This window comes from Chaetodon auriga, chromosome 1 (assembly GCF_051107435.1).
Source record: "Chaetodon auriga isolate fChaAug3 chromosome 1, fChaAug3.hap1, whole genome shotgun sequence".
Lineage (NCBI taxonomy): Eukaryota > Metazoa > Chordata > Actinopteri > Chaetodontiformes > Chaetodontidae > Chaetodon > Chaetodon auriga.
Genome location: NC_135074.1, coordinates 7,827,486 through 7,851,945, shown reverse-complemented (window position 1 = coordinate 7,851,945; position 24,460 = coordinate 7,827,486). Strand labels below are relative to the sequence as shown.

Genomic DNA, 24,460 nt, shown 5'->3' with positions numbered 1-24,460 from the left:
TGCCTGAGTAGTACACTGGTTGTTCAGAATCTCATGGTATTTCTGTATCAAGAAAAATGGCTTCTGCTGACGAGTTTGTTATACAGCATGTGCTCCTTCTTTCTTCAGAGTAGTCTTGCCTTGGTTAGAAAAAGCAACTGTAGGCATGCATATCATAAATGATGACGCTGTGTAATGCTGCTTTAGACAGTTCTTGTAGAAGAAAGGAATTGAAACCACTGAATGTTTCCTGTCCTGACATATTTGCTGAAGTTCAGATCCCTTGCATGCTTGCTGCATAATGGAGCTTGAGTGTGTATTAAAATTAGCTGTCTGGTCATGGACAGAGGATCTGCTTTGGAAAACTACTGGTTCCCTCTGAAGGGGAATTGAGCAGGGTGGATGTTTGTTTACCTGGGAGGCTTGAACTAGGTCTTACAGTTGAAGGACATTATTTGTTATCAACAAGCCCCCTCTCTACTGCAGTGTCCTTGAGCAAACACCGATTTGCAAGGAGTGCTGTTCTAGCCCAGACCTCTGACCTCTGTGTGGAAGGGGGCAAAGTAGAAGAGGATATCCCTGCCAGGAGCAGCATTGGGTGGGGGAAAAGGATCCTGAGTACCATCCTAATCTTTTGTTGCTGTTGTTGCAAAAACCCTTCTAATTGCAGAGAAAATCATGTGGGTGATGTGACCTGTTCCTGTGCTGTTGATCAGCCTACAGCCTGAGATACAGACTGTTTTCATTCCAAACAAACACTGTTACTGACATGATCCTGATTGTTAATGCAATATTTTGTGACCCTTAACCAGACATTTTTATTTTAGCTTTTTACCACAGTGACAAAGTGTAATGCACACAGTGATAAATTGCAGGAATTTGCTCTTAAAAATCAAAGTTTTTCAGTGGCTGTGGCCCAAGCATTCACCAGCAGCCACCAGTAAAACACTGGTATTCTGCTACTGGTAAATTAGTTGGCTCTGTAACCAACCAATTGTCAAATGCTTCTTTTTTCTTTTCTTTTCTTTTTTTTTTTTTAAAATGCATGACCAGTTCTGCCAGAAACTGGATGCCCAGGGCATGCTGGCAGCACCTAGTCTGTGTGTGTAGGCAACCATCATTAGGTCTCATTGGCAAGACAGATGAATGGAGAGACTCACCAGCCTCATGAATTTCCAGTGCGGTTCATGTTGTTATTTTCCAATGCTCTTACTGGTGACTTTCACAGCAAAAGTTCTTTTAAAAGGAAAATGCACATAACATGGAGCATTCTAAACTTATGAACTTATGAAATGCGTTCATTGCATTTGGAAAGGTACATTTTTTTTCTGAAGGGACAGCGAAATTGTAGTCGGCAAAACTACAACTTTGATCAAGTAGATTGACATAAATACTCGAGTGGACAAAGAAAAAGGACCACACCTTATGCTGAGCTGGAAATGGCCAGTTGGTGGTCTGAAGGCCAAGTGTTGCATCATGACACACAAACAGGTCAGGGCCAAAATGGGAGGTCCTTAGTCGTGTGCAACTATTACTCATGTTGTGGGGACATAAATCAGTTTACACCGTCACGTTGTGGGCACTTGGCTTCCTTATGGGGACAAAACGCAAGTCCACGTAATGTAAATCATTGAATTTTAGGCTGAAGACTCGGGTTAAGGTCAGGGTAAGGCAGGTAATCATTATGGTTAGGGTAAGTTTCCAAGAAATTAATGTAAGGTTATGTTTCCATCACTGTGTGTGTTTGAGGGAGAAAGAGAAACTGTTGACATGTCCTGTTTTATTAGATAACTGAACACTCACTCCAAGGTAAAAGGTCATTTTCAGGGTTGGTGTTTCACGGCCTGCTAACACAGTTGCTTGAACGTGATGATCCAGAGGAAATTATTGTTCTATTCTGCTTTTTACTTCTGCTCTCTACCTAATTCAGAGTAGACTAAGATGTATCCATCAAACCAATGCTGGTAAAAAGTTTGTGTCAGTAAATTAGGACAGTAACATTTTGAGTCATTTTTATTAATTAAACATCAAGTTGGCCACTAAAAGGGTCAACGTTTAAGAGGTAGCTTGTAATGGGAAGAATGTAGGGGAAAGATTTCTGTATTTCTTGGTGATGATCCTATGATATCTGTGTTTCCATGATATTTTCTGCTGTATTTTATCATGAAATAGAGCTGGAAATGAGAGAGAAACATACAAAACAATATTGTGTAATAACATAGAAACCAGTAGAATCATAGGCATGTTTGGGTTGTAACACCATGTGTTGTCTGATCAACAGAAAAGGAATTAAACACGAAATGTGTTGTGGAGATGGTGAAGAACCAGACGATCCTCCATCCTGCTGGAGGTAACCTGGGCAAAGGAGACTCCAGGTACGTTTGTGTGTTTGTCAGTAGCTTCACTCCCCAAGACATTTCAGCCTCCTTTGGTGCACACCTTGTTTGCCCAGGGAGGCTGAAATTTGACAGGAAGGTCAAGTTTGTGTGCGAAGGAGTGTCTGCGTTCATGCCAGTTAACGAAAAAGAGTGGCATGGCACCGGGAGTGTCCTCTCGCAGAAAGGGGCATAACTTCCCAATGGGTCCACAGACCTGCACAAGATTTGGTGGAAAGGTTGGTCATGAGCCAAAGGATAGCTGAATAACTGTTGTCATGTGAGGTTGTGTGTGAATGCATGAACGTGTGGATACATGTAGTGTTGCTTTCGTCAACGAAAATTATGACTAAATATCGTCATCAAAGAACCTTTATCACGTGACAAAAACGAGACAAGACGCAACATAAATGCTGGTCATGTGATGATAACTAAAATATATAATGCAATATTGCTGATGAATGAAAACGAGACTAATTGTGGTTTACAAAAATATAAACTCTGCTAAAATGTCTCTTCATGTTCGTTGACTAAAACGAGACAAGACGACATGTTATAACGTTATTTCGTCTCGTTTAGTCGCGTTGTTATTATTATTTTGCAATATTTCTGTTGCCTGTGTCTCACTTCAGGGGCTGCATCAGGTCACGCTGCGCAGTCGCAGCTGACGTCACTTCTTCAATCCCCACTCGCAGCATTATTTAGAAGATGCAGCTGCGGAAGGTTAGCGTTAAGGACAGACAACTGACACAGAGAATAGAACTGATGGCCAGCCAGCCGGCTTTGGTTGTTAAAATAAATATGTTGTAAAGTCAAATCAGAGCGTCTTCCGAGTCTGGAATGGATGTATTCTTGAGTCTATAAGGTAATAATAATATAATAATAAGATAACCTTGTTGAATTGTGAAATGGATGTGGCTAAAAGAAAATTTTGGTTTCGTCTGTACTACTAGGTACTTATACTATATTGACTGGATTAAATAGAATTGCATTACTAAAAAGAGACTAAAATACAATTTTCATTGACTAAAACCAGACAAAAATATCATCAGTTTTCGTCGACTAAAACTAGACAAAAATAGTCACAGATAATTCTGACTAAAATAAGACTAAAGTGCTCAGACTTTTAGTCGACTGAAACTTGACGACTAAAAAGAGTATGAACGTGACTAAAACTAATAAAAACTAAAATGACAGCTTGACACAAAGACTAGACTAAGACTATGTGGTTGCAGCTTTTACGAATTTGGCAACTTTGCCCTTGTTTTTGTTCAGGAGGGCTGCAGTGTATCATGCGTACTGTGTGAGGTGAGAGGGACAGATGGGTGCCAGTTAGTTATTTTACTTTCTCTGTGTGTTTTTTTTCGGTCTTTCATCAAGAGCACGATCTCTCATTTTGAGAGCTTGGCTCATTGATTTCACGTTCAGATGTTGTACTCAAAAAGCCCCTGCATGCTTCCACTCAGGTATGTTGTTGCGTGCACAGATTTCCTGTGCTTCAGCTTCAGCTCTTTTCCTCGCACTCAGGCGCTTGTGAAACGTCTGCTCTCACATTTGATGATCCCTGCCTCCTTCTGGGCACATTTGCTTTACTTCTTAGAACATGAAGGGCAGGAGAGGATAAACCCAGTGAGACACCGCCCATGAGGGACACTGTAAGGGCTTCATCGTAAAATCAAGCATTACAAAATCTTCACATGAAATCAATGAGTCATGTGTTTTACAGCAGTGCCACTTCTTTCTATCCTCACTGTGCTCTGACCGATATTTTGTTTGGAGCATTTCTCTGTCATCATAAAGTAGTTTTTGGCAGGAAACTGACTGACCAGCTGTTGGGCCTTCTACAGGCAGGTGGATTTCAACCCACTTGTCATTTGTTTCCCTCTGTTGGCTTTTACCCTGTTTCCATCCTGTTCACAGCTGTTGTTTGTGGGCAACGCTGAATTATGCTCAGAGTCTCAATCTCTGCACTGAAGGAGGCAATGGTTGGTTGCATTGGGCAAAACAGAAATGTGTGATTGCAAAGTGTGTGTGTGTGTGTGCGTGTGCGTGTGTGTGTGCGTGTGTGTGTGCGTGCATGCGTGGAAGAAAGACAGCAGCAGACAGAGACAAATATACTTGAACAGAGAGACTCCTCTCCTCTCTCCTCTCCCTCCGTTGGGTCATAACTCCCCACTCCCCGGCTTCCTCCCTTTTTCTCAGCTCTTCCGTTTCCGTGGCAACACAGGGGGAGGTTAACTCCGGGTCGCTGTCGGTGACCGTGAAGCCCCTTCCTTGAGTGAGGAGACGATGGAAGAAGGGGAAAAGCCCTCATTTTCTCGAGCATCTGTCGACCATAAACTTCCCCCGGTGACTTTTATGGAGGACTAAACAAGAGCAGAGCTGTAGTTTGTCTCTGTGTCTCTGTGACAAAGGAGCGAGGAAGCAGCCGGAGGATGGGCTGACTGACTGCTGCCCTCAGCGTGCAGATGCTATTTTGGTTTTGTTTGTTTGTTTCTCCATCTTCAATTTGCATAGTATTTACATTAGAGGATTATCTTTTACTCAGCATTTCACTTAGTTGTAAATAGTTGAGAAAGACTGGAGTGGGTGCTCAGAGGAAGTATGTAGTAAATTAGGATGTTGCAGTTGCACGCCTTTTTCTTAGCTAACTGTGGTACCAGCATGCCCTTTGTTTAAAACTGGGAGGACACAGAAGATGATGAGAAAGAGTCTCAACTGAAGCCAAACTCCCAACTTCTATGGCTTATCTAACTTCAGATGTTGCAATAGAAGCTGTCTGCATCAAACTGATAGGCAAAATGTGTTGCAAGGATTCTCGTCTTATTCAACCAAAAAACGTGTAATGTAGTGATTGGATGTGAAAGGGTCTTTGTCTTTAAAACAACAATCTCCTCACAAAAAACAAGATATTCAATATGTAACACTTTAGAGGAACTATGAGGATTGAAAGAGAAAGACAGTAGGTAGATGTTCACTCCTACATAGGTACTACTCAGTCCATCGTGTTACATGTACTGTGTCTTCTATCATGGTCTGTTGCCATCAGCCATTTGTCAGTGTTGTCTACTATTTTAAATACACTCTCATTTTTGGTAATTCTTGCGCTCTACTGAAGCTTCAAATGATCTTCATTTCCTAGATTACAAACACATCCTGCCCCACTTCCAGGATTTGATCTAACCTCCATTTCATAGTGTTTTTTTTTTTTCTTTTGCTTTCAATTTCTTGCATTGTAATATTTAATTGTTTTGTTATGGTTAAACTGCTACAAGGCTACACTGCAGCTTTTGGTTTTGACAGTGCAAAAACAGCGTGGACCCTGACAATTGGGCAATGGCCCTCTATACAAATAAGCCTTAGGAAGAAGTGGAGAATCGATGTGGAGGAAGCCTGTGTGTGTTCCCGTTTTACGGCAGGTTTGCTGTTGTGATACAGTGAAACATTTTTATTCATCATCTCTATTCACCATCTTCAGCAGCAGACTCCTGATCTCTGCAGTCTGACATAAACTTATGAAAAACGTCTTCACTGGTGTTTTGGTGGGTTTGTTGCCAAAGCTAAGGATTAGTTGTGTTTGAATATAAATGAAGGATTTTCTCTTTCTGCCGGTCTCTCAGAAACAGCTTTCCATGTAAGTAATTGGTAAAAGCCAGTGGGCTTGATCTGATATCTCTCCACTAAATGTTTCACTATGAAGTAGAACTTTCATTTGCAAGTGTTGACCGCCTCTGTAGAGCTGAGTCCTGGTTAGTGAGTCCATTCAGACAAACTGCGTTACTTCTAGATTATGACTCAGGCTGCATGTTCTGCAGCTAATACATAGAGCTCATCTGTTCTTTGACTTTCATGCTATGTAGTGCCCATTTATTTCAAATGGAAGCTGTTTTCTATTTTTGCCCTCCTCTTTTTTGTGTTCCTGCGTTCACACATTGAAGACTAACTTAACAGACAAGGCTTAATATTGACCAGCGTTTGCCTGGTAGATTATGGTAATTTCCTAATTGGTTTATGTAATCTGATACGGGCGTTAACAGATAAAAAATGTATGGGAAGGCATGCATGATCATGCATAACTCCAGAGCCTAATGTTCTGTATATTGGCTTTACATATGTTTCAGGTCTGTCATGGCTCTTATGCCTACGTATCTTCACCTGTTTTTCACTCAAGCATGGACAGGGAAAGGCCGCCCATCACTGAAAGAAGACAAGGCCATGTAGGATTGGTTAAATTCACTGAGACTTGAACAACCCTGACACACAATAGACCTTGGCCATCCAGTGTGTAGACCTACTCACTGCCTGTCTACCACATGCTGTTCCTTTAAAATAAGGTCTGAGCTGCAAGACAAGAATTAATCAGTGAATTTTAATTACAAAGTCCCTTCCACAAGCCAAAGTGTTAAGAGTGTTTAGAACTTTGATGGCTGAAGTACTGAAGTGTCTTAACTTTCAGCTTACAAATAAAGTGACATGCTGTGCTTTAACTGATCAAAACACCCACAGACTATTTTTGAATTCTCCACCATGAATAATTTGAAAGGACCTCACTTCAATGTCACTTCCTCTTTTGTTTTTTTAACTTCTCAGTTGTCAGTATTTTTTTTTTTCGGCCTATGTATCTGTCCGATTCAGTTTTTCCACCAGCGGTGCACACTGGACAGGCCACATTTACTGAGAGTTCCTCGCACTGCCACTCGTAGTGACTCATTGCAGTGGTGACTTGTTATATGAAGTCTGAGTACTTCCGTTTCTTTAAGCACTATTTATAGAGGATTATCAATGGGACATTAATATTATGATGCACTGACTTTTGCACCTGCCCTCCTGATGTCCTAACCCCCAGAGTCTTGGCTGCAGGACCAGGGCACTCTGTACCAGTCTGTCTGATAAGCAGACTGCTCACCTCCCTGCAGCCATGTGGTCAGACACTACAGTTTGCCTGAGGCTGTTTGCGTTGGACTGCTGAATCTGGATGTTGACACACTCTGACAACGATCTGTCTCCCGTCAGATGTCACTGAGGCAAACACAAGCGGCTCGGTTTCCAAGGCGATACACAAAAAGAGGCTGCGTGGCCCCGTATGTTGGAATGATGTTGGACGTTTTGTGTGTACATGTGGGTCTGCTGTATATTTGTCAATATGGAAAGGTGGTATTTGTGTGCAGAGTAAGGCCAAGTGCTTAAACAGTCCAGCCTGAAACAACCCTGTGGTGGTGGGAGTTTCTAACAGCCCACTGAGATAATGATAAGGTCAGGAATTAAAGCAACAGCATGTCCTTCATCCACAGGCCGCAGTGGCTCATTTTCTCCTCATTTTTCCTGCTTTCCTGATTTTGTCTCAAGCTGTGTGGAGGTCAGCAACTCGACCCAAGCACGGTGAAGTCCAACATTATCCCAGTTTCAGACCATTTGGTCATGCTCAGGTACGGCGTCGGACACTCAATGCGATAGAGTTAGGAACAATACTTTATGAAATCTGGCTACAAAGATTGCAGGATATGCTTGTAACAGTATGTGGTATGTTCATGTGTGAGACTGCTGTCAGGTGCCAGACAACATTGCATTCACAGGTCATAGGAGCAAATATAAGCAAAAAGACTAAAATGATTGCTGGTCAGTAGCCCATTGGACTTTCCCGTAAATACATCCCCCTGAGCATTATCTGAGTTGTCTAGGCTGGAGTGAGGAGTTACTGAGCTAAAACACAACCACAATCCCTGACCATGTAAATGTGAAGAAAGTTAGAGTGAGCATTAAGCATGAGCTCAAGACAGAAAAGGGTTAAGAGGAAAAGATAACTTGACCTTTCTTTTTGTGTGCTGTAGCTCCAGAGCAAAGGATGAGAGCAGACAGAGTGCACTGGTTCTTCTCACAAATATGTGGAGGCTACCATAGTCACCACTGCAAATGTAGAGTGCCTTTCCAACCAGACAGCAGTCAGACAGCAGTGTCCAAATATGCACATTTTCCTGCTGGTGAGGCTGAACCCTGACTCTGAGACAGTCTGGTGTGCTGCACGGCTCAGGCCTGAACATCTAGACTCAGGGCCTGGTTGAAGTCTGAATGTTGTCCCCTTGCATGCTAATTTAATATCTAAAAATAAAAGAGATGATTCATTGTGCTCTTCTTAGCCACTGTCAGAAATGTCCAACCTTTAATTGGTCGTATATCTAGAAAATGTCTTATTACGTATGAACTGGTTCACTGTCACAAAGTGATAAACATTAACCAATCGAACTGTTTGTATTTTCTAGGTCAACTTTGCTGTTATATTTACATTTCAGTGAAGAGCATGAAAGCTAGCATGAGAAATCAAAACTGTCCAGAGGTCAAGTTCATGTACGTCGCATGGATGGAAAGTGAAGTGAAATTTGATGCAAGGGCTTCATGTTAAGACGTGTATCGATTTCTTGCAAGCTCTGCTTTTGATGTGCTTGTCACGGCCAAAGTCAATGGGAAGGAATAATTAATATAATGTGTGTGGACGATGTTTTGTTATCTTACTGTATACAGTTTGTTTTGATGGCTAAATCCTTGATACTAGCAGGCAAACCCATATTATTATTATTATTATTATTATTATTATTATTATTATTGTAGCAGAAAAAAGAAAGAAATTTGCAGTGCCTGAGTTTGGTTGTCCTGAGTTCTAGGCCGCATCAATTTGATATAAAAAATACAAAAAAAAATATGTCTTAAAGCAGCAGCTACACATACCATGTATTTACAATAAGTGATAAAAACGCAAGTAAAAATCACTGTCTGCCAGAGCAAATCCCCTCAGGCAGAGTGAATGCAACCAGCCTCAGACTAGATGGTGTAACATGGCCTCTGTGACATGGCAATGAATGTTCTTTTAACATCAGTGGGCTGCTAGACCACATGTACTGTAAACATTGTCCACTTGACTCAGTGCATATTTGTATAGTCCACTTTATGTCCCCCAAACATACAGTTTGTGTATGTAGGATGATATGCTGAGGCTGTCTACCACATAATCATTCTCAATGTATGTGGGGGACTATTGTCGCATACAGTGTTATTCAGTATGTGCTGAACCCAGGAACTAGCCTGTTACATGTCCTGTTGTCATGTGCCATCAGTACGCACTGTGTTACACTGACGCCGTTTCTGCTTCAGCTTAACATTCCAGTCTCAGGCCCAGCCTCTTTCCTTCCTAACCCCCCTGGCTACCTTCAGCCTCTTTTCCATCCTCCATCCCTCGTCCCTACACAGCCATGGATGGTGCAGTCCCAAAGAGGAAAAAAAACACAAGAACAGTAGAGAAAGAGAGGAGGCGTGGGGGGTGGGGTGGGGTGGGGGAGCAACCATGCATTAAGTTATTTTTTAAATGACGGTGATCAGAGTGGAGGAGCATGCTGAAGGGAGGAGGGACGAATAGAAGTGTTCGAGGACCGAGGGAGGCGGGTTCATAGCTCTCCTGACTGCCTCGTTCTCCCCTCTCATTGGTCAGGGGGGCCCCTAGCTTTGCTAATAGGCGTTTGAGCGCAAGACATTGGTGCCCCTTCTCGCCTACAGTCTTTCAAGCAACCATGACAGCTGTCATCACTACGTACGTCAAAACCTGCCACGCAGATTTCCCCCTAGTCTTCAGAGATATGACTGTGGGGAGATAGTAGACATGTAAGATGCTCTAAAACCCCCTGAGAGGAGCATTCAGAGATACAAAAATATTGGGGAATGAAGGATTCACAAACATGTCCGTTAGGGATAGACTTTCCAGCGTGACAAGGTTTCACTTCAAACAGCCAATCTGTGGAGATTTTGGTTAATAGAATATTACAATAACATCCTGTTATGTCCTTTCTTTGTTTTGTTAAAGAATGAGATGCTTTGAACACATTTGTTCTTAACAGTCAGAGAGTGAAAATTCTGTCAAATACCCCTAAAATCAATCATCTGGATAAACTTCCAACGCTGTGTAGACGAGGTCCTAATTGTATCCTGGTTTGAAGGGCTACTGGAATCAATATGCCTCCAGATAGAAATTACTCATGCATGCATGTTATTGCTCTGTGAATGCAGCACGTCAGCAGTGGAACGCCAGTGAAATATGAAGTGTTACAGATTGGACTGCATGCTGGCTGGTTTGTGCAAGAGCTGTAGCTTTGGCGGTTTATAAAGAATGTGCATGGGTAAAAGGAAACAGGTGTGTGTGTGTGTGTGTGTGTGTGTGTGTGTGTGTGTGTGCGTGCGTGCGTGCGCGCGTGTGTGTTTTCTGTCTTTAGAAGTGGCAAGTTTGAGATATTTAGATTGATATTTAAGTTGATTTTTGTGATGTATGTCAGGTCAGGCATTGAGCGTTGATGTAAGCATTACTGAGAAACAGAATGGACGTAGTTGAGGGTCCTCATAAGAACAGAAGTGTGTTTGTGTGCGTGCGTGTGTGTGTATAAACCACTAGCAGTCTCTTACCTCTGGCCTCATCATCTAACTTGATGCAACTCTCTGACTGACAGCAGCCCTCACCCTGTGGGTGGAGCAAGCACTGCACAGATGGAGGAGGAAGATGAATAGTCCCCTGTAGTAAGAAGAACACAACACAAGAATGACAAGAGAACTTTTTAGACTGTGGAGAAAGTGTTGTTATAGAAACACCTGGCAGGAGGTTATTTTATAAATGAGAGAAATTCATTAGAGCACTGCATGTGTTATACGAGTTAATGGGAAGAACAAGGCCGCCAGTGTTTCAGACTCTGTGCCCTCGGGGAACGCCAGTCCTAATGTTGTCATATTGCAGTAAGCCTTTTTGATTAAAGGGCCTACCACATGGCTGAAGTTAATACCCTAATGACAATTGTCACTTCACAATCACAAGAAAGCAGGTCAGTGAGTTTTATTGAGATTGTGCTGGAAATGGACATGACATATTAGCAGAAGTGAATTGTGTTTTTTCCTACCAGCTTCATGTTTTTACTGCATCCTGCGGATCTTTTACAGAGTGGCAGCCTACTTTTCTCCAACCTAAACCTAAGTACTGCACAGGTCATATATAGTTTATGGATCATGCCTTGATGATTATCATAAAAGATATGATGGTAGTCTCGTATAATAACATCCACCCATCTCACACTGTCAGTAAAGTAGGTTCAAATAAATGCTGCATTCAAAAGCAGATTGATGCTGAGCTTGGCAGTAGAATAATTTGATTACTACTGAACAACTGCCAGCCTGGTATTTAGTACTGGTGATGATCTGCTCAGTGTGATCTGTAATAGCAGGATCTGTGCTGTTGCAGCTTCCAACAGTAGGTCAAAAGCAAGTACTGTATCGAATGGCATGAAAATGCTGAAATGCCCAGACAGCTACACTATTAAAGCTAGAAAACAGCACATTTTCACCATCAACTAGGGCTGGGCAATATAATCTAAAATCAATATCACAGTGCTGCCTGCTTCAGCCTGCAGACTGTGGTAATGGGGGAAGCCTCCTTTACAACTCCAGGGCCTGTAGCTAAGTTCAGGGAACAGAACATTCATCTCTGTACCGAAAACTCAGAAACCCTGTTTGGTTCTTGAGAAGCTTTAGCTTCTAGTGACTCCTGAGCTCTCCGACAGTCAGCACACCTGCCTCACTGAGCACAGCTTTTACCGCAACTTACATTTATAAGCATTTGTACTTCAACCATTCTGGCCTGCAGACCAGGTGTACCACAGTGAAAACTTGAACTGGTGTACCCCAGTTTTTTTGAAGTGTTCTTGTAATTTATTTGAAGTATATTTTTCTGTAGAAGATGTTAGAGAAGGGTTCATCTTTGGTCTGGATGCTCTGACATATGCAGCGATATCCAGATGGAGTGACTGTCCGTGCGCGGTTTTAAAGGACACGGCTGATGGCTAAATGCTCAGAACTCTGACGTGTTTGTGTGTGGGTTTGTGTGTGTTGTGTATGCGCCTGTTTGCACATGTGTCTCCTGGTTTTTTTCTGTAATAGATGGAGCAGATATTTGGGACAATCCCCCTCCCTATTTAAATGTCAAACTTTTTTTTAAGCTTTCGAAAGCTTTTTTTCCCCCATTTGTCCCTTTTCATTTCTGAGTGTGACCTCGACCCAGTAACCCCGTTACCCCACCATCTGATTCTGCCACACACACGACCTCAGCCCTCTGCCAACTTCAGTACCAACCCCCTCCACCACTCACACATGCCCACACACAGACACAGCAATGCCCCCCAGTCCCAGAGATTTTTCATGTTTCCCCGAGCCCTCAGGGATGAATGCATGACACACACCCATACCAAATCCCCTGTGAAGTTGGTTTGACATGTGACAAATGCACAAGATGTGAACAAGCTACACACAAGGCCGATTTTGAACCAAATGTGGACTAAAGTGACCTGTGAATATAAGGAAAGCCCGAGGCCAGTGGCTCTAGCTGTGCCTCTGTTTTTCTGTCTCCATTCACCCATGTTTTTAATACTCTTTCTGACTCCTTTTCTACTTACAGGGACGCATGATAATAGTAAAAACGGTGATAGACAAATTGTTGAATAAACTGTTTCCATTCTCTGATGCTTCAGATTTCATTTGTTCCAGACACAAACTTCCCAGCAGTCTGCTGTGAAAGGCTTAACATACGAGCAGCCTGTCTAACATGTGCACTAAATGTCATCTTCCTATCTCTCCACATGCTGCTGTGGACCCTGACCCTCACAACATCATCAGGAATCAATCTAAGGTAACACCACACACACAAACTCACTCTGACATTTTAAACGCTGAGCTAATTCCATGGTTATGAATCATCTCTGTGTTGAACAAAGACGCTCCTGTATGTTTTTGACTCCGTTTGAGAACTGTATGCAACTGCACAAGCACTGATACACAGTAATGTCGGTACGACTGTTTTTGCCACATGAGCCCTGTTTAAAAACTCCCAGGAATACTTGTTGCAAGGAAACTTCTGAATATATTTGTGCCTCCACAGCTTGCTTTATTGTGTATCAGTATCTCTCAAGAAGATCCTTTTGGACATTTTCCCATAGAAACGAATGGAAATTGAAATGTGGAATTGTTATTAAATGTTAATTTTGCTGTGTAACAATCAGCCATAGACCTGTGTCGTTCATGTCTTTAGTACTACCGTTTTCACCTGCCAGGTCTTTGCCTATGATTACTGCTTCTGGTCCATGGATGAGACAGATAAAGAGAAATTTGCAGGTTAGTTTGTTCAGCAGATCCAGTTCACATTATTGAAAGTTTTATTGTGTTTGTCACTAAAATGCTTTTCAAGCAGTTCAGTTTAAAAATACTACAAAGTCACTGTTGTATTGAATAAAATTTTCTGTCTGTCTGTCTGTCTGTCTGTCTGTCTGTCTGTGTCTGTGTGTGTGTGTGTGTGTGTGTGTGTGTGTGTGTGTGTCCAGGTCAGGAGGTGGTCTTCCAGTGCCTTGGGGAAAGTCTTCTCCAGAATGCCTTCCAGGGCTACAATGCCTGTATCTTTGCCTATGGACAAACTGGTAATTCACCATGAGACACCTCTCTCACTCTTTTGTTGCTCCTGTCCCAACTGGTTTGAACCGTGCTGCTGCATCAAATTCAGAATGAGCAGATATTTCCAAAACCAATGGAGCTGATGAGGTCAAACATTAGATGTAGTGGTTTTGTTCTGTTTTTGAGTATATGCAAAAAGGATTAGCAAATACATTCTGTTCTATTTATATTTCACGCAGTGTCCCAGCTTTTTTGGAAACAGGGTTGTAGCTACAGGAGTTGAACTCTATATGAACAATTTCTCTTTGCCCTCATCGGCATAGTGCTCTAAATCTTTTTGTATAATATTTAAGAGAGGAGTGTCAGTGTGGCTGTGTTGTGGTACGAAGGTTGGGCAGCCTCTTTTCTCCCCAGCATGAAGAAAAGAGCAAAGCTCAAATGTAGTTTTCAACCAAAAGCACATGTTTGGAGACATAATAGACCTGCACAGTGTTGCTGATGACTAAAAAAACAGGGCTGATAATCTCACACATAATGTCAGGACTACAAATCTTTCAACAGACACGTCAGAGCTGATAAATCTACACAAAAGTCACAAGTGAGTTATACACTCAGTGGACACTTTATCAGGCACACCAACAGCTGCAGTCTAATGCGATCCATCACAGCCGTTCTGCCATGGAGACTACTTAGTTTGTCTGTGATGTCACAGTTTTTTTTGCCACTGTCAGAGGTGTTCATTTAATGATAAGTCTTAATAGTGAGGTCATAGATATTGATGGGGTTGTATTGGACTGCAATACATTCACTATTAAGAGGTGTTTCTAATATTCTGCCCTCCTCATGTATGTTAATGGAAAGAATAAAAAAATCTGTTTAATCAATATGATGCAGTCCAGTGTAACGTCACTTTTAATTATGCAGTAATGTCAGGACTAATTGTACGTTACAAACTTTGTAAAGGTAGAATTTATTTCAGAGCTGTTTTATTGAATTGCATTATATTACATAATGAAGTGGCCATGTGAGATTGTTTTGTAGTTATTGACTCTGTGACTAACTTAGTTGTGGTGCTGGAAGTTCCACATCAGCTGTCACAAAGATGCCATTTTCACTTTTCAGATGACTTGTTCTCGTTGACATTGTCTGTGTGTGTTGTTACCAGGTTCAGGAAAGTCATACACCATGATGGGTTCAGTGGACCAGCCAGGTCTGATTCCCCGGCTGTGCAGTGCTTTGTTTGAACGAACCCAGAAGGAACAGCGGGAGGAGGAGAGCTTTACTGTTGAGGTGTCCTACATGGAGATCTACAATGAGAAGGTCCGAGATCTGCTCGATCCCAAAGGGTACAGCCTCCACTTGATCTTCTTCTAACCTTTTTTACAAGCTTCATTTCCAAGTGCAGACCCTGGGGACTCTGACAATTGACTCAAACACAATTGTGCAACATTAAAGGTTTGAGCCATCAAGTTTTAAGCGAATAACCATTATGTGAAGTCATTTTTAGTGCTGATATCAAGTTGGTGTGTAGAACAGGGAAAGTGGCTGGTGAATTCTGGTACCACCAGCTGCTGTGGACAACAGATAAAAAGATCACTCTTGTGCCCTGCAGTCACAAATGCCGTCCAGTTCATGTCCAGCAGGTCAGCAGTAAATCAGCGGCACAGGCCTGTGTCTGCTGCCCCAGACAGCATAACCTTTGACCTTCACTCACTATGTGACCTTGTGACCTCAGTAAAATGGCCCAAAGAGAAGCAGACCATCTGACAGCCATATGGACTTTGCTGTGGAGAACAGAATGATGAAGTTCTCAGGCCTGGAGCAAGTTTATAGCAAGTGCCAAGCGCTAACAAAGTCTCTATGAACTGGGGAAGGTTGCAGTCGTAGCCAGAACATGCTTAGCCTATATTGCCACTCCTGCTAATAGATCAGGCGAATAGTAACTTGCCAAGAGTGACCATGTTGTTTTTCTGTGTTTCAAGCCTGCTTTTATTTTCTGTCCAGGGGTCGGCAAACTCTGAGGGTGAGGGAACATAAAGTTTTGGGTCCCTACGTGGATGGCCTGTCTCGACTAGCTGTTGCAAGCTACAAGGTAAAAATACTTATCTTGAATAGTTCATTTAAATGTTTGCCTGGCTTTTATGTCAGGTTTATTCAAGTGCAGTCCAGCAGGCATGAGCGGAGCATCTTACTTGCATTCCCTCTAACTTTGAGGATTTTTTAACTGTGCTGCTCACATGTTTGCAGCAGTGTGCTTATTAGTCCCACCAATCACACTGGAAAGAGGCTAGTTATAAAAATGCCAGAATGAATTACATTTTCTAGTTTATGTTGGCCTTCGATTGGGCCAATCAAAGTGGTCACTAAACATGCCTGGAAATCTCACCAAATGTATTGTGTAATATTCTTTTTCATAGTCTTGTGGGGTTACGCTGCAGGGAGAAACAAAATGATTTATTCAGCATTTTTACATTATTTGATTTTTGCTGTTGTGACAGGACATTGAGTCTCTGATGTCAGAGGGAAACAAGTCTCGGACTGTTGCTGCTACCAACATGAATGAGGAGAGCAGCCGATCGCACGCTGTCTTCAACATCATCCTCACACACACACTTAAAGATCTGCAGTCTGGGGTAAGATAAGCTGTAACACACACACTTTAACTTGAAATATAAGTTAAGATCAGAATTTTTTTTCCTCCTGATGGTTTTCATTGTGTTGCACATCATCAGACACTAAGGGCCTGATTTACTAAAGCTTTGCGTGCGTAAAAACGTGCGCAAAAGCGACAGCACGCGCAAAGAGATGATGATGCTGATCTACCAACCGGGCGCACCCAGGATTGCGTCTGTCAATCGGGCAAAATAACACGCGCTACTCGTTTTGCGCTTCTGCCTTCATGAATATGCAATATAGGCGCGCCAGCCAGAACGCACAAAAATATTGGGCGGAGTAGATGCAAATAGAATCATTTTGCGCACGCAATGTGATTTACCAAACCTGAAACTAATTGCGCTGATTATTTTTGCGGCCATATTTAGCACGTTTGAACATCATGTCTTAGGCTACCTGGCACAGCCGTACGCACAGATGGCTGCGGTCATTGTTGCGAGGAGGCGGCGTAGGCAGGACAGGCAACGGAGAGAACGCATCTTTTCTGATCGTGTCACTCTTTTTGGAATGCCCGAAGAAAAAATAATAGAGACATATCGGTTATCCGGCGATGCCATTTTGGAGCTTCTCCGTGAAGTAGGAGCTGATTTGGATCCAGTCACAAGGAGGAGTCCCCACGGTATTAACCTTCTCACAGATTGCCCCCCATATTGCGTTCCTCCTTGTGATGGTCAAATTCCTTTGCTGTAACTCAGCAATGTGCTTCTTTGACTCCTGTACCAGCACCTCCAATTCCATGGGTTCGAATTTGCACGCGCAAAAACTCATGCAAAATCCTCATTTAAATAGGGAGGGCTCAACTACTTTTGCACCTGTAGTCAATTGCACTGTTAATCTTAGTAAATCAGCCGCAAGCCCCAAACAGGCAGCGCGCGCAATCTATCCATGTGCGCACGCAATTTAGCGCTCTTTATTTGGGATCTTAGTAAATCAGGCCCTCAATGTCTTTGCTCCATCACCTCAAGTTGTCCCAGAATCCACCTGCTAAATCTGACTAACAATGGCAGACATTAACTAATGTAACAGAACATTAGTGTATGTATGATTGTGCACGATTCACTGGGCAAACAGTATCTGGCAAGTTTTGGATCAATCAGCCACTGCAGCCGGCGGGTGAAAAGGTAGTTACAAAATAATGTCAGCTCAGCTGTCTGAGCGGGAACTCCAAAAAGACCTAAATGACTTATTCTCTGTCTTCACTGACCCACTTAGCCTCTCTTGCTCCTTGCTCTTATTTCCAGACCAACTTGCCACTAGCAAATGCTGTTAATAATTCACAAGCGTGACTTTGAGTTCGTCAGCTGATCCAGCCTGCTCTGTTTTCAAGGCACACCCAGAGTCACTCACTAATTTGGTCAGTCAGTCAGTAGGCTCATCAAACAAACAGCTAATGTGCGGTCTGTCTAGCCAGTGAGTCACTTAGCTGACACGTCCTGTATCTGGATGAATCAGTATTTGACTGTCTTTGTGACTTTATTTCAATAATCATTAGTTGCAGCCTTACAGTGATTATGTATTAAATTTACCATCTCAAATAACTGGATGTAGTGTGAAGCTACTCTTTAATTATATATAGACCTTCTGTTTTAATGTATAATGATGTAAAATTGAACATCATCACTTTTGGCTTCATTTAACTTCTTGTGCTGTTGGTTGGCTGTTGTTTATTTTACAATTTTTTATTCTGTTGCCAGTAACTTCTATAAACAGAAAGCCTACAACTAGCATGAATATACAGTATTGTACATGCATATAAATGTGAACTTTGCAATTGTTCTATATATACTGTGTATGTTATATATTCTTTTACTATATTATATTACAAAAGATTTAAGTTAGACAACTTTTCAGCTGAATCTCTGCAGGAATACTGACTGTGCCTCATAGCATTGGAGCTCATGTGTGCCCCCCAGTGGCTCAGCATGTGTATGAAGGGGAAGGTTTAAAAAAGAAAAGAAAAGCCACCTATGACCCCTAGCAAGATCTGCCAGTGCTGGATGAGTCATTCTGATGCCCGACAGCTCATCACAGGATTTCCTTACACTAACGTTTCTTTCTCACACTTATGAATCAAACACTCCACTCAAAGTTCAGTCAGTTTGAGCTTCGGTCGCATTTGCTGCTGACTGTCAGTTGTTTGATATTTCATTCTGTGCTCTGGTAACTTAGTTCAGCATATTGGAGAGTTTTTAAATATTTTTATCCGATCGTTTACCATGTGTAGCACCTGTCGATGCCATGATACTTGTTCTGTGCTGTTACCTTCAAGCTGCAGCAAAGCAGGCTGACGGGCTGTATGTCCTGCCTGCTGATCTGGTTTCTGATTCAGGCCATCTCTCCTGGTTACAGAATCCCTTTTTAAGAAAGAAAAATACCACAGTGGCTGGTATTTCCTCCTTTTCATTTTTCACTCAACCAGCTTCATAGATGTTATAACCGAATAGGACCAAAGAGCATCTGCAAACTGTACACAAAAAAAGTTTAAAGTCTAAAAAAGTCAGCCTAAGTTTTAGTCTGTTTTTGGATTTCATTTGCTCAGTGTTTCAGATAGAAATCTCTTGTTTGTTTAATAATTTGCTTTATTCTGGGACATTTGTAGCAGTGCTGGTCTCAAGCTGATCTGTAACAGTGCGTTTGAGGTCGATCGTTATCAGTTAGTCTCATGAGTGCATCTTTTCAGGATTCAGGTTTTGAGTTTGCTCTACCTGAGATTTTAGTGTGATATGAGGTGTATGATAAAACTCTTGAAGCTGTTTAACATCAAACCTATCACTTTGTCAAGATGAGGTTGTCTTTTGTTTTCACAGTACAGTGGAAACCCCCTTACACACTTACTTATTTTACAGTAACAGAAACTGCTCTCATTTCCTTCACAAAACGCCAGTAGCAAAATTTGAGATTTTAAAACATGATATGATAGGTTTCTGTATGCAGAATAATGATGTACACGTTCCTTTTCCAACACTCAAGACTAATTTTAGTTAGCTTTGTAGTTTTTTTTATTTTATTTTTTATTTTTGCTCAGCTTTAATTTCTTCAGCACCACAAGCAGCTAACAGGAAGTAGATGCTTTTGTTATTTACATGTGTTTTCAGGCAGTTGAAGGTTAAAAGTCACAGCTTTAAAGAAGTTAGGAGTTGTGTAGAATCCAGACTGACTCATGGAGGTATGCAGCTGCAGGATTAAACCTGTTTTTTTCAAAAGGTCCACTGTAGACACAGACAGATGACTGAAGCTGCTGACGCTGAGCTGCTGATGTGCTGCTTTCACTGTGCGGCAGGTGAAGATCAGGTGTTACATTCAGCCTTGTCAGCTACTGACCTGTCACGCTTGGCCAGGAGTGGATCTGTCCCAGTGCAGATGGGGATGTGATATCCAGTTCTTTAACAGCCTGCAGCAGGAAACTGAAGGAACCTGTCAACAAGAGACTGAAAGATGAGAACCCAAAGTCTAACAGAGCATCTTGGCATCACCGCGTTGATAGAATCACAAGAATCAGATCAAAGCAGAGAGAACAAGACCCTTTGAACAAAAGTGGACCAAAGCGTCTCCAGTAGCTCAGCAAAGGCAACAGCAAATTCACAAGGGGAGCTTTCTGATAAAGCCAAACGCCTTGTTGTTTATTTATGGGTTGTCTGTTGCTGCCATGCTTGCAAATCAGAGCAGTGCTTAGTTGAAACCCAGCCAGGGATTGCCTTGATGTAGTGCGGCCGTGGTGATTAATGAGACTTCAGAGATTTGTGACCTCACCTCACAATGATGTATGGTACTGCTTTCAGGAATTTCAGCAGATCCAGATCTGCAGATATGTCCTAGACTGGAGCTCCAGGACATTTTATATGTCCCACCAGGCTGGACATTGCACTGCTTGGTGTCACATGGCTAACCATTATGAGTTGTGAAGCTTGTGAATATTCAGTCAGAAGACAATATAGACAACAAAAGCTGGTTGCTTTATACAGAGTTCAGAAATGAAAAGCAACCCTTGTCAGGCTTCAAGGCCACTGTTTGAGTGATGTGTCCGCCCAGCCCATTGAACCTGCATCATGCTATTTGGCTGCAAGACAAACAGAAAATAATGGCAATTATGACTGCCATTGTTGCTGTGAATAACATGCATGCCTTATGTCATTACAAGTCATTCTTGAGTTTGTTGGTGTAAAAAATTTGTGAACAGTATTAGCCAATGTTAAAAACTGCCAGTTGTGGCCAGTATTAATATGAACATAGTCTGAGCAAAGCTCAACTTATGGGTACAGTTTGCTCCAAGGTAAATGGAAAGCTGTCTGCTTTGGACATAAATGTTGACAGAAAAAACAAACAAATCTTCCACAACACCTAGGAGGCTAAGTGATGCTAATGAATAAAGAATATGCAATTTGCCAGCTTACTGGCTAAATATAAAGGCAGTAATCATACTTTCTCTCTGTCCCATTCTCTTTTTGTCTAGACGAGTGGAGAGAAGGTGAGTAGATTGAGTCTGGTAGACTTGGCTGGAAGTGAGCGAGCAGCAAAGACCGGAGCAGCAGGAGAACGGCTCAAGGAGGGAAGCAACATCAACAAGTACGCAAAAGCAGTTCAACACACGTGTACACACATAAACCCACAATTGGGTGTTTCCCCCAATTGTTGAGTATCCTTAGCTGTCTTAGAGATGCTTTCATTCCTGCAGTTTTTTTTTAACCAGATACTGTTGTCATATCACTCCTGGAACTCACTTTTTTACCATTTTGGTATTCAAAGTCCATGTGGTTGCGGAACATGACAGGGACCAGGGACTGGTATACCCACCCCTAATATAGAGTCCAACTGCAGCACCTAAAGCATAGTATTATACAAAGTGAATGAGTCTGGAAAACTCTTCAAACACACTGAATGTTATATGACATGATGTGTCACATATACAGACAGAGATTCACCCACTAAAGGAACAGGGACACAATGATACCAACCCTTGAACAGATACATGAAGTGAAATGTGTGTGTGTGTGTGTGTGTGTGTGTGTGTGTGTGTGTGTGTGTCTGTGTGTGTCTGTGTCTGTGTGTGTGTGTGTGTCTGTGTCTGTGTCTCTGTGTGTGTTTGTGTGTGTGTCAGGTCACTCACGACTCTGGGCCTGGTGATCTCGGCACTAGCTGAACAGGGAACAGCCAAGAACAAAAACAAGTTTGTTCCTTACAGAGACTCTGTTCTGACATGGCTGCTGAAGGTACGTACATACATACATATCCAGTACATGTTCTTAACTGTCTCAAAGGAAAAGGAAAAATCCTTCTGTATTTCCTGCATCTTTCTCCAGGACTGTCTTGGTGGCAACAGTCGCACAGCAATGGTTGCAACTGTGAGTCCAGCAGCAGACAACTATGAGGAGACGCTATCGACCCTGCGCTACGCAGATCGAGCAAAGAGCATTGTGAACCATGCTGTAGTTAACGAGGACCCCAACGCTCGCATCATCAGGGAGCTCAGAGAGGAAGTAGAGAAACTAAGAGTGCAACTGACTCAGGCAGAGGTGAGATATCTTTGAAATATTAGAAATGAGAATTTAGAAATCTCTGCTTTCCATACCTTTCATTTGCTGCCTTTTTCCCTTCAGTCTCTGAAGGCTCCGGAGCTGAAAGACCGTCTGGAAGAGTCAGAAAAGTTGATTCAAGAGATGACCATCACCTGGGAGGAGAAACTTCGCAAAACTGAGGAGATTGCACAGGTAAGACAGACATGAGTTTTTCAAAGTTATTTAATTCTATGTGTAATTAATAAACCAAATTGAGCGACTGTGCAAAATCTCTCCCGGTTTGATTTTCTGCATTTGGTGAAATTCCTCCCAAGCAAGAGTTTCAGGTATGGACTTAAACACCGTATGAATGTTATGTTTGTGTGTTTGCAGGAGCGTCAGAAGCAGTTAGAGAGTCTGGGTATTTCTCTCCAGTCCTCAGGGATTAAGGTTGGAGATGATAAGAGTTTTCTTGTCAACCTTAACGCTGATCCTGCCCTCAATGAACTTCTGGTGTATTACCTGAAGGTACACACACATATTTATCAGCCTCCCTCCTCATGTTTTACTGAATGCCTTCTTATTCAGTCGTCCTATAAACACCAGACTATATTGTCACTGAGTTTACCATCTGTGTTTGAGTCAGTGTCCAATCCATCTGCCCTTTTAAACATTACATCCCAGCTCTGCTATTTGGATTATAAAAAAAAAATTCACAACTACCTGTGTGAGTAGGAGTCAGTTGTCATCAGACTGACAGTGGGTGCTTGTTGATAACTGTGTTTTTGGAAGCCTTGAGACAGAAATGTAATCAATTCTATCAAATCTGACGGCACAGAACAGCTTTTTGAGGGAAAAAAGAGTAATGAAAATTTGATGTGTTGGATCAGAACAGGTAAAGTCATATCAGAACTCTGGCAGGGGCAAATCAAGTTTGTCAGTTGTGATTATATTTTTTAACAACAATGGATACTTTCCAGACTTGCTTTAATCCATTAATTTGTCCAACTGTCAGATGATAATGTCAAGCAATATCTTAAATGTTTATATCCAATTTCAGTTTGCCTGTTTTTTTTTATTTCTATTCTTCTTTGTGCAGTAGCACCTCGGGCCCGTGAGCAATGACGTTGTGATCAGCTCTGTACTCTGTATATGGATGAATGACAATAAACTTGAAGCTGTGTTTCAGGAACACACAAAGGTGGGCTCAGCAGACTCTCAGGACATCCAACTGTGCGGGATGGGTATCCTGGCAGAGCACTGCATCATCGAAATCGCAGATGCTGCTGTCATCCTCACTCCCTACCGCAATGCTCGGTAAGGACCACCAACGTCACAGACCCAAAGTCCAGACACCTAAAATGGCCTTGTTAAGAGTTCCTTTACTACTGGAGACATCGTTACATTGGTTTTTATCAGTAAGTCCTAATGTCAGTGGTGTCTTTATTGTGTTTTAGGACGTGTGTTAATGGTTCTCCAGTAACCAGTGGTCTGCAGCTTCATCACGGGGACCGAATCCTCTGGGGAAACAACCATTTCTTCAGGTAATTTTATACAGTCTCCAAATATTTGCATGTTTGCTGTTTTGTATTCTCAAATGGTTTTTGCGTATCATAAAATATTGCTCATACTTTCAAAAATAATTTTGTCATTTTACGTAAATTGCACACACTTTAAATTCATGTATATCTTCAATATGCATTTTTAATTTAATTTTATAATTAGATTTTTTATTCAGACACACCCAGCTCTTCTCATGAATCTCAACTGTGATCTATACTAGTTAGGAATTATTCAAGATATTACCTAATCACTGATTATTGGGTTATAGCAAATTGACCAACTGATACCAAAGATGGCAGTGAATTAACTGGACATCCTGTCTGCAGGATCAACCTGCCTAAGCGGCGTTTTCGGGGAACTGAGGATGAGGAGGGCGAGGGTAGCGCAATGAAGAACAGTGGCAGCAGTGAGCAGCTGGATGCAGATGGTGACACAGCCAGCGAAGTGTCTAGTGAAGTCAGCTTCTCCTATGAGTTTGCCCAGACAGAGGTCATGATGAAGGCTCTGGGCAATAATGGTAAGGAGGCGTTAAATATCTTTACTCTGCACAGACAGAACATCAGCTAGTTTAGTTTCCTGTGTGTGTTTTCTGATTCATCCACATTTTGTCCTGTCAGACCCCATGCAAGCAGTCCTGCAGTCTTTGGAGAGGCAGCATGAGGAGGAGAAGCGCTCTGCTCTGGAGCGACAGAGACAGATGTACGAGCAGGAACTCCAGCAGCTCCGCAAGAAGCTGAACCCGGACCGTCTGTCCACAGGCTCGTCTGGAGGGTCAGTGTCTGGCCAGCAAGGTCCGGGACAGCAGTCTCACTACCGCAGCCTGGAGAGACTCAGTATGGGAGGGATGAGTCATTCATCCAGTGCTCAGAGCAGACTGAGACAGTGGAGTGAGGACAGGTGGGAGTGTTTTTCTGACTGTCT

The 24,460-nt window shown here is 42.3% G+C and overlaps 1 protein-coding gene across 5 annotated transcripts in view; it reads left to right on the top strand.

Annotated features, from left to right (window-relative positions):
* kif13ba (kinesin family member 13Ba) overlaps window positions 1–24,460 on the top strand; it is a 45,176-nt gene that overhangs the window by 5,756 nt on the left and 14,960 nt on the right. For all 5 annotated transcript variants that reach the window (XM_076740525.1, XM_076740793.1, XM_076740701.1 and 2 more), the window contains exons 3-18: window positions 2,261–2,354; window positions 13,044–13,056; window positions 13,478–13,538; window positions 13,745–13,837; window positions 14,977–15,157; window positions 15,816–15,903; window positions 16,310–16,444; window positions 20,935–21,047; window positions 21,580–21,691; window positions 21,782–21,994; window positions 22,079–22,189; window positions 22,370–22,504; window positions 23,166–23,293; window positions 23,434–23,520; window positions 23,866–24,056; window positions 24,157–24,436. In XM_076740525.1, the coding sequence (XP_076596640.1) occupies window positions 2,261–2,354; window positions 13,044–13,056; window positions 13,478–13,538; window positions 13,745–13,837; window positions 14,977–15,157; window positions 15,816–15,903; window positions 16,310–16,444; window positions 20,935–21,047; window positions 21,580–21,691; window positions 21,782–21,994; window positions 22,079–22,189; window positions 22,370–22,504; window positions 23,166–23,293; window positions 23,434–23,520; window positions 23,866–24,056; window positions 24,157–24,436 (2,035 nt within the window). The remainder of the gene's footprint in view (window positions 1–2,260; window positions 2,355–13,043; window positions 13,057–13,477; window positions 13,539–13,744; window positions 13,838–14,976; window positions 15,158–15,815; window positions 15,904–16,309; window positions 16,445–20,934; window positions 21,048–21,579; window positions 21,692–21,781; window positions 21,995–22,078; window positions 22,190–22,369; window positions 22,505–23,165; window positions 23,294–23,433; window positions 23,521–23,865; window positions 24,057–24,156; window positions 24,437–24,460) is intronic.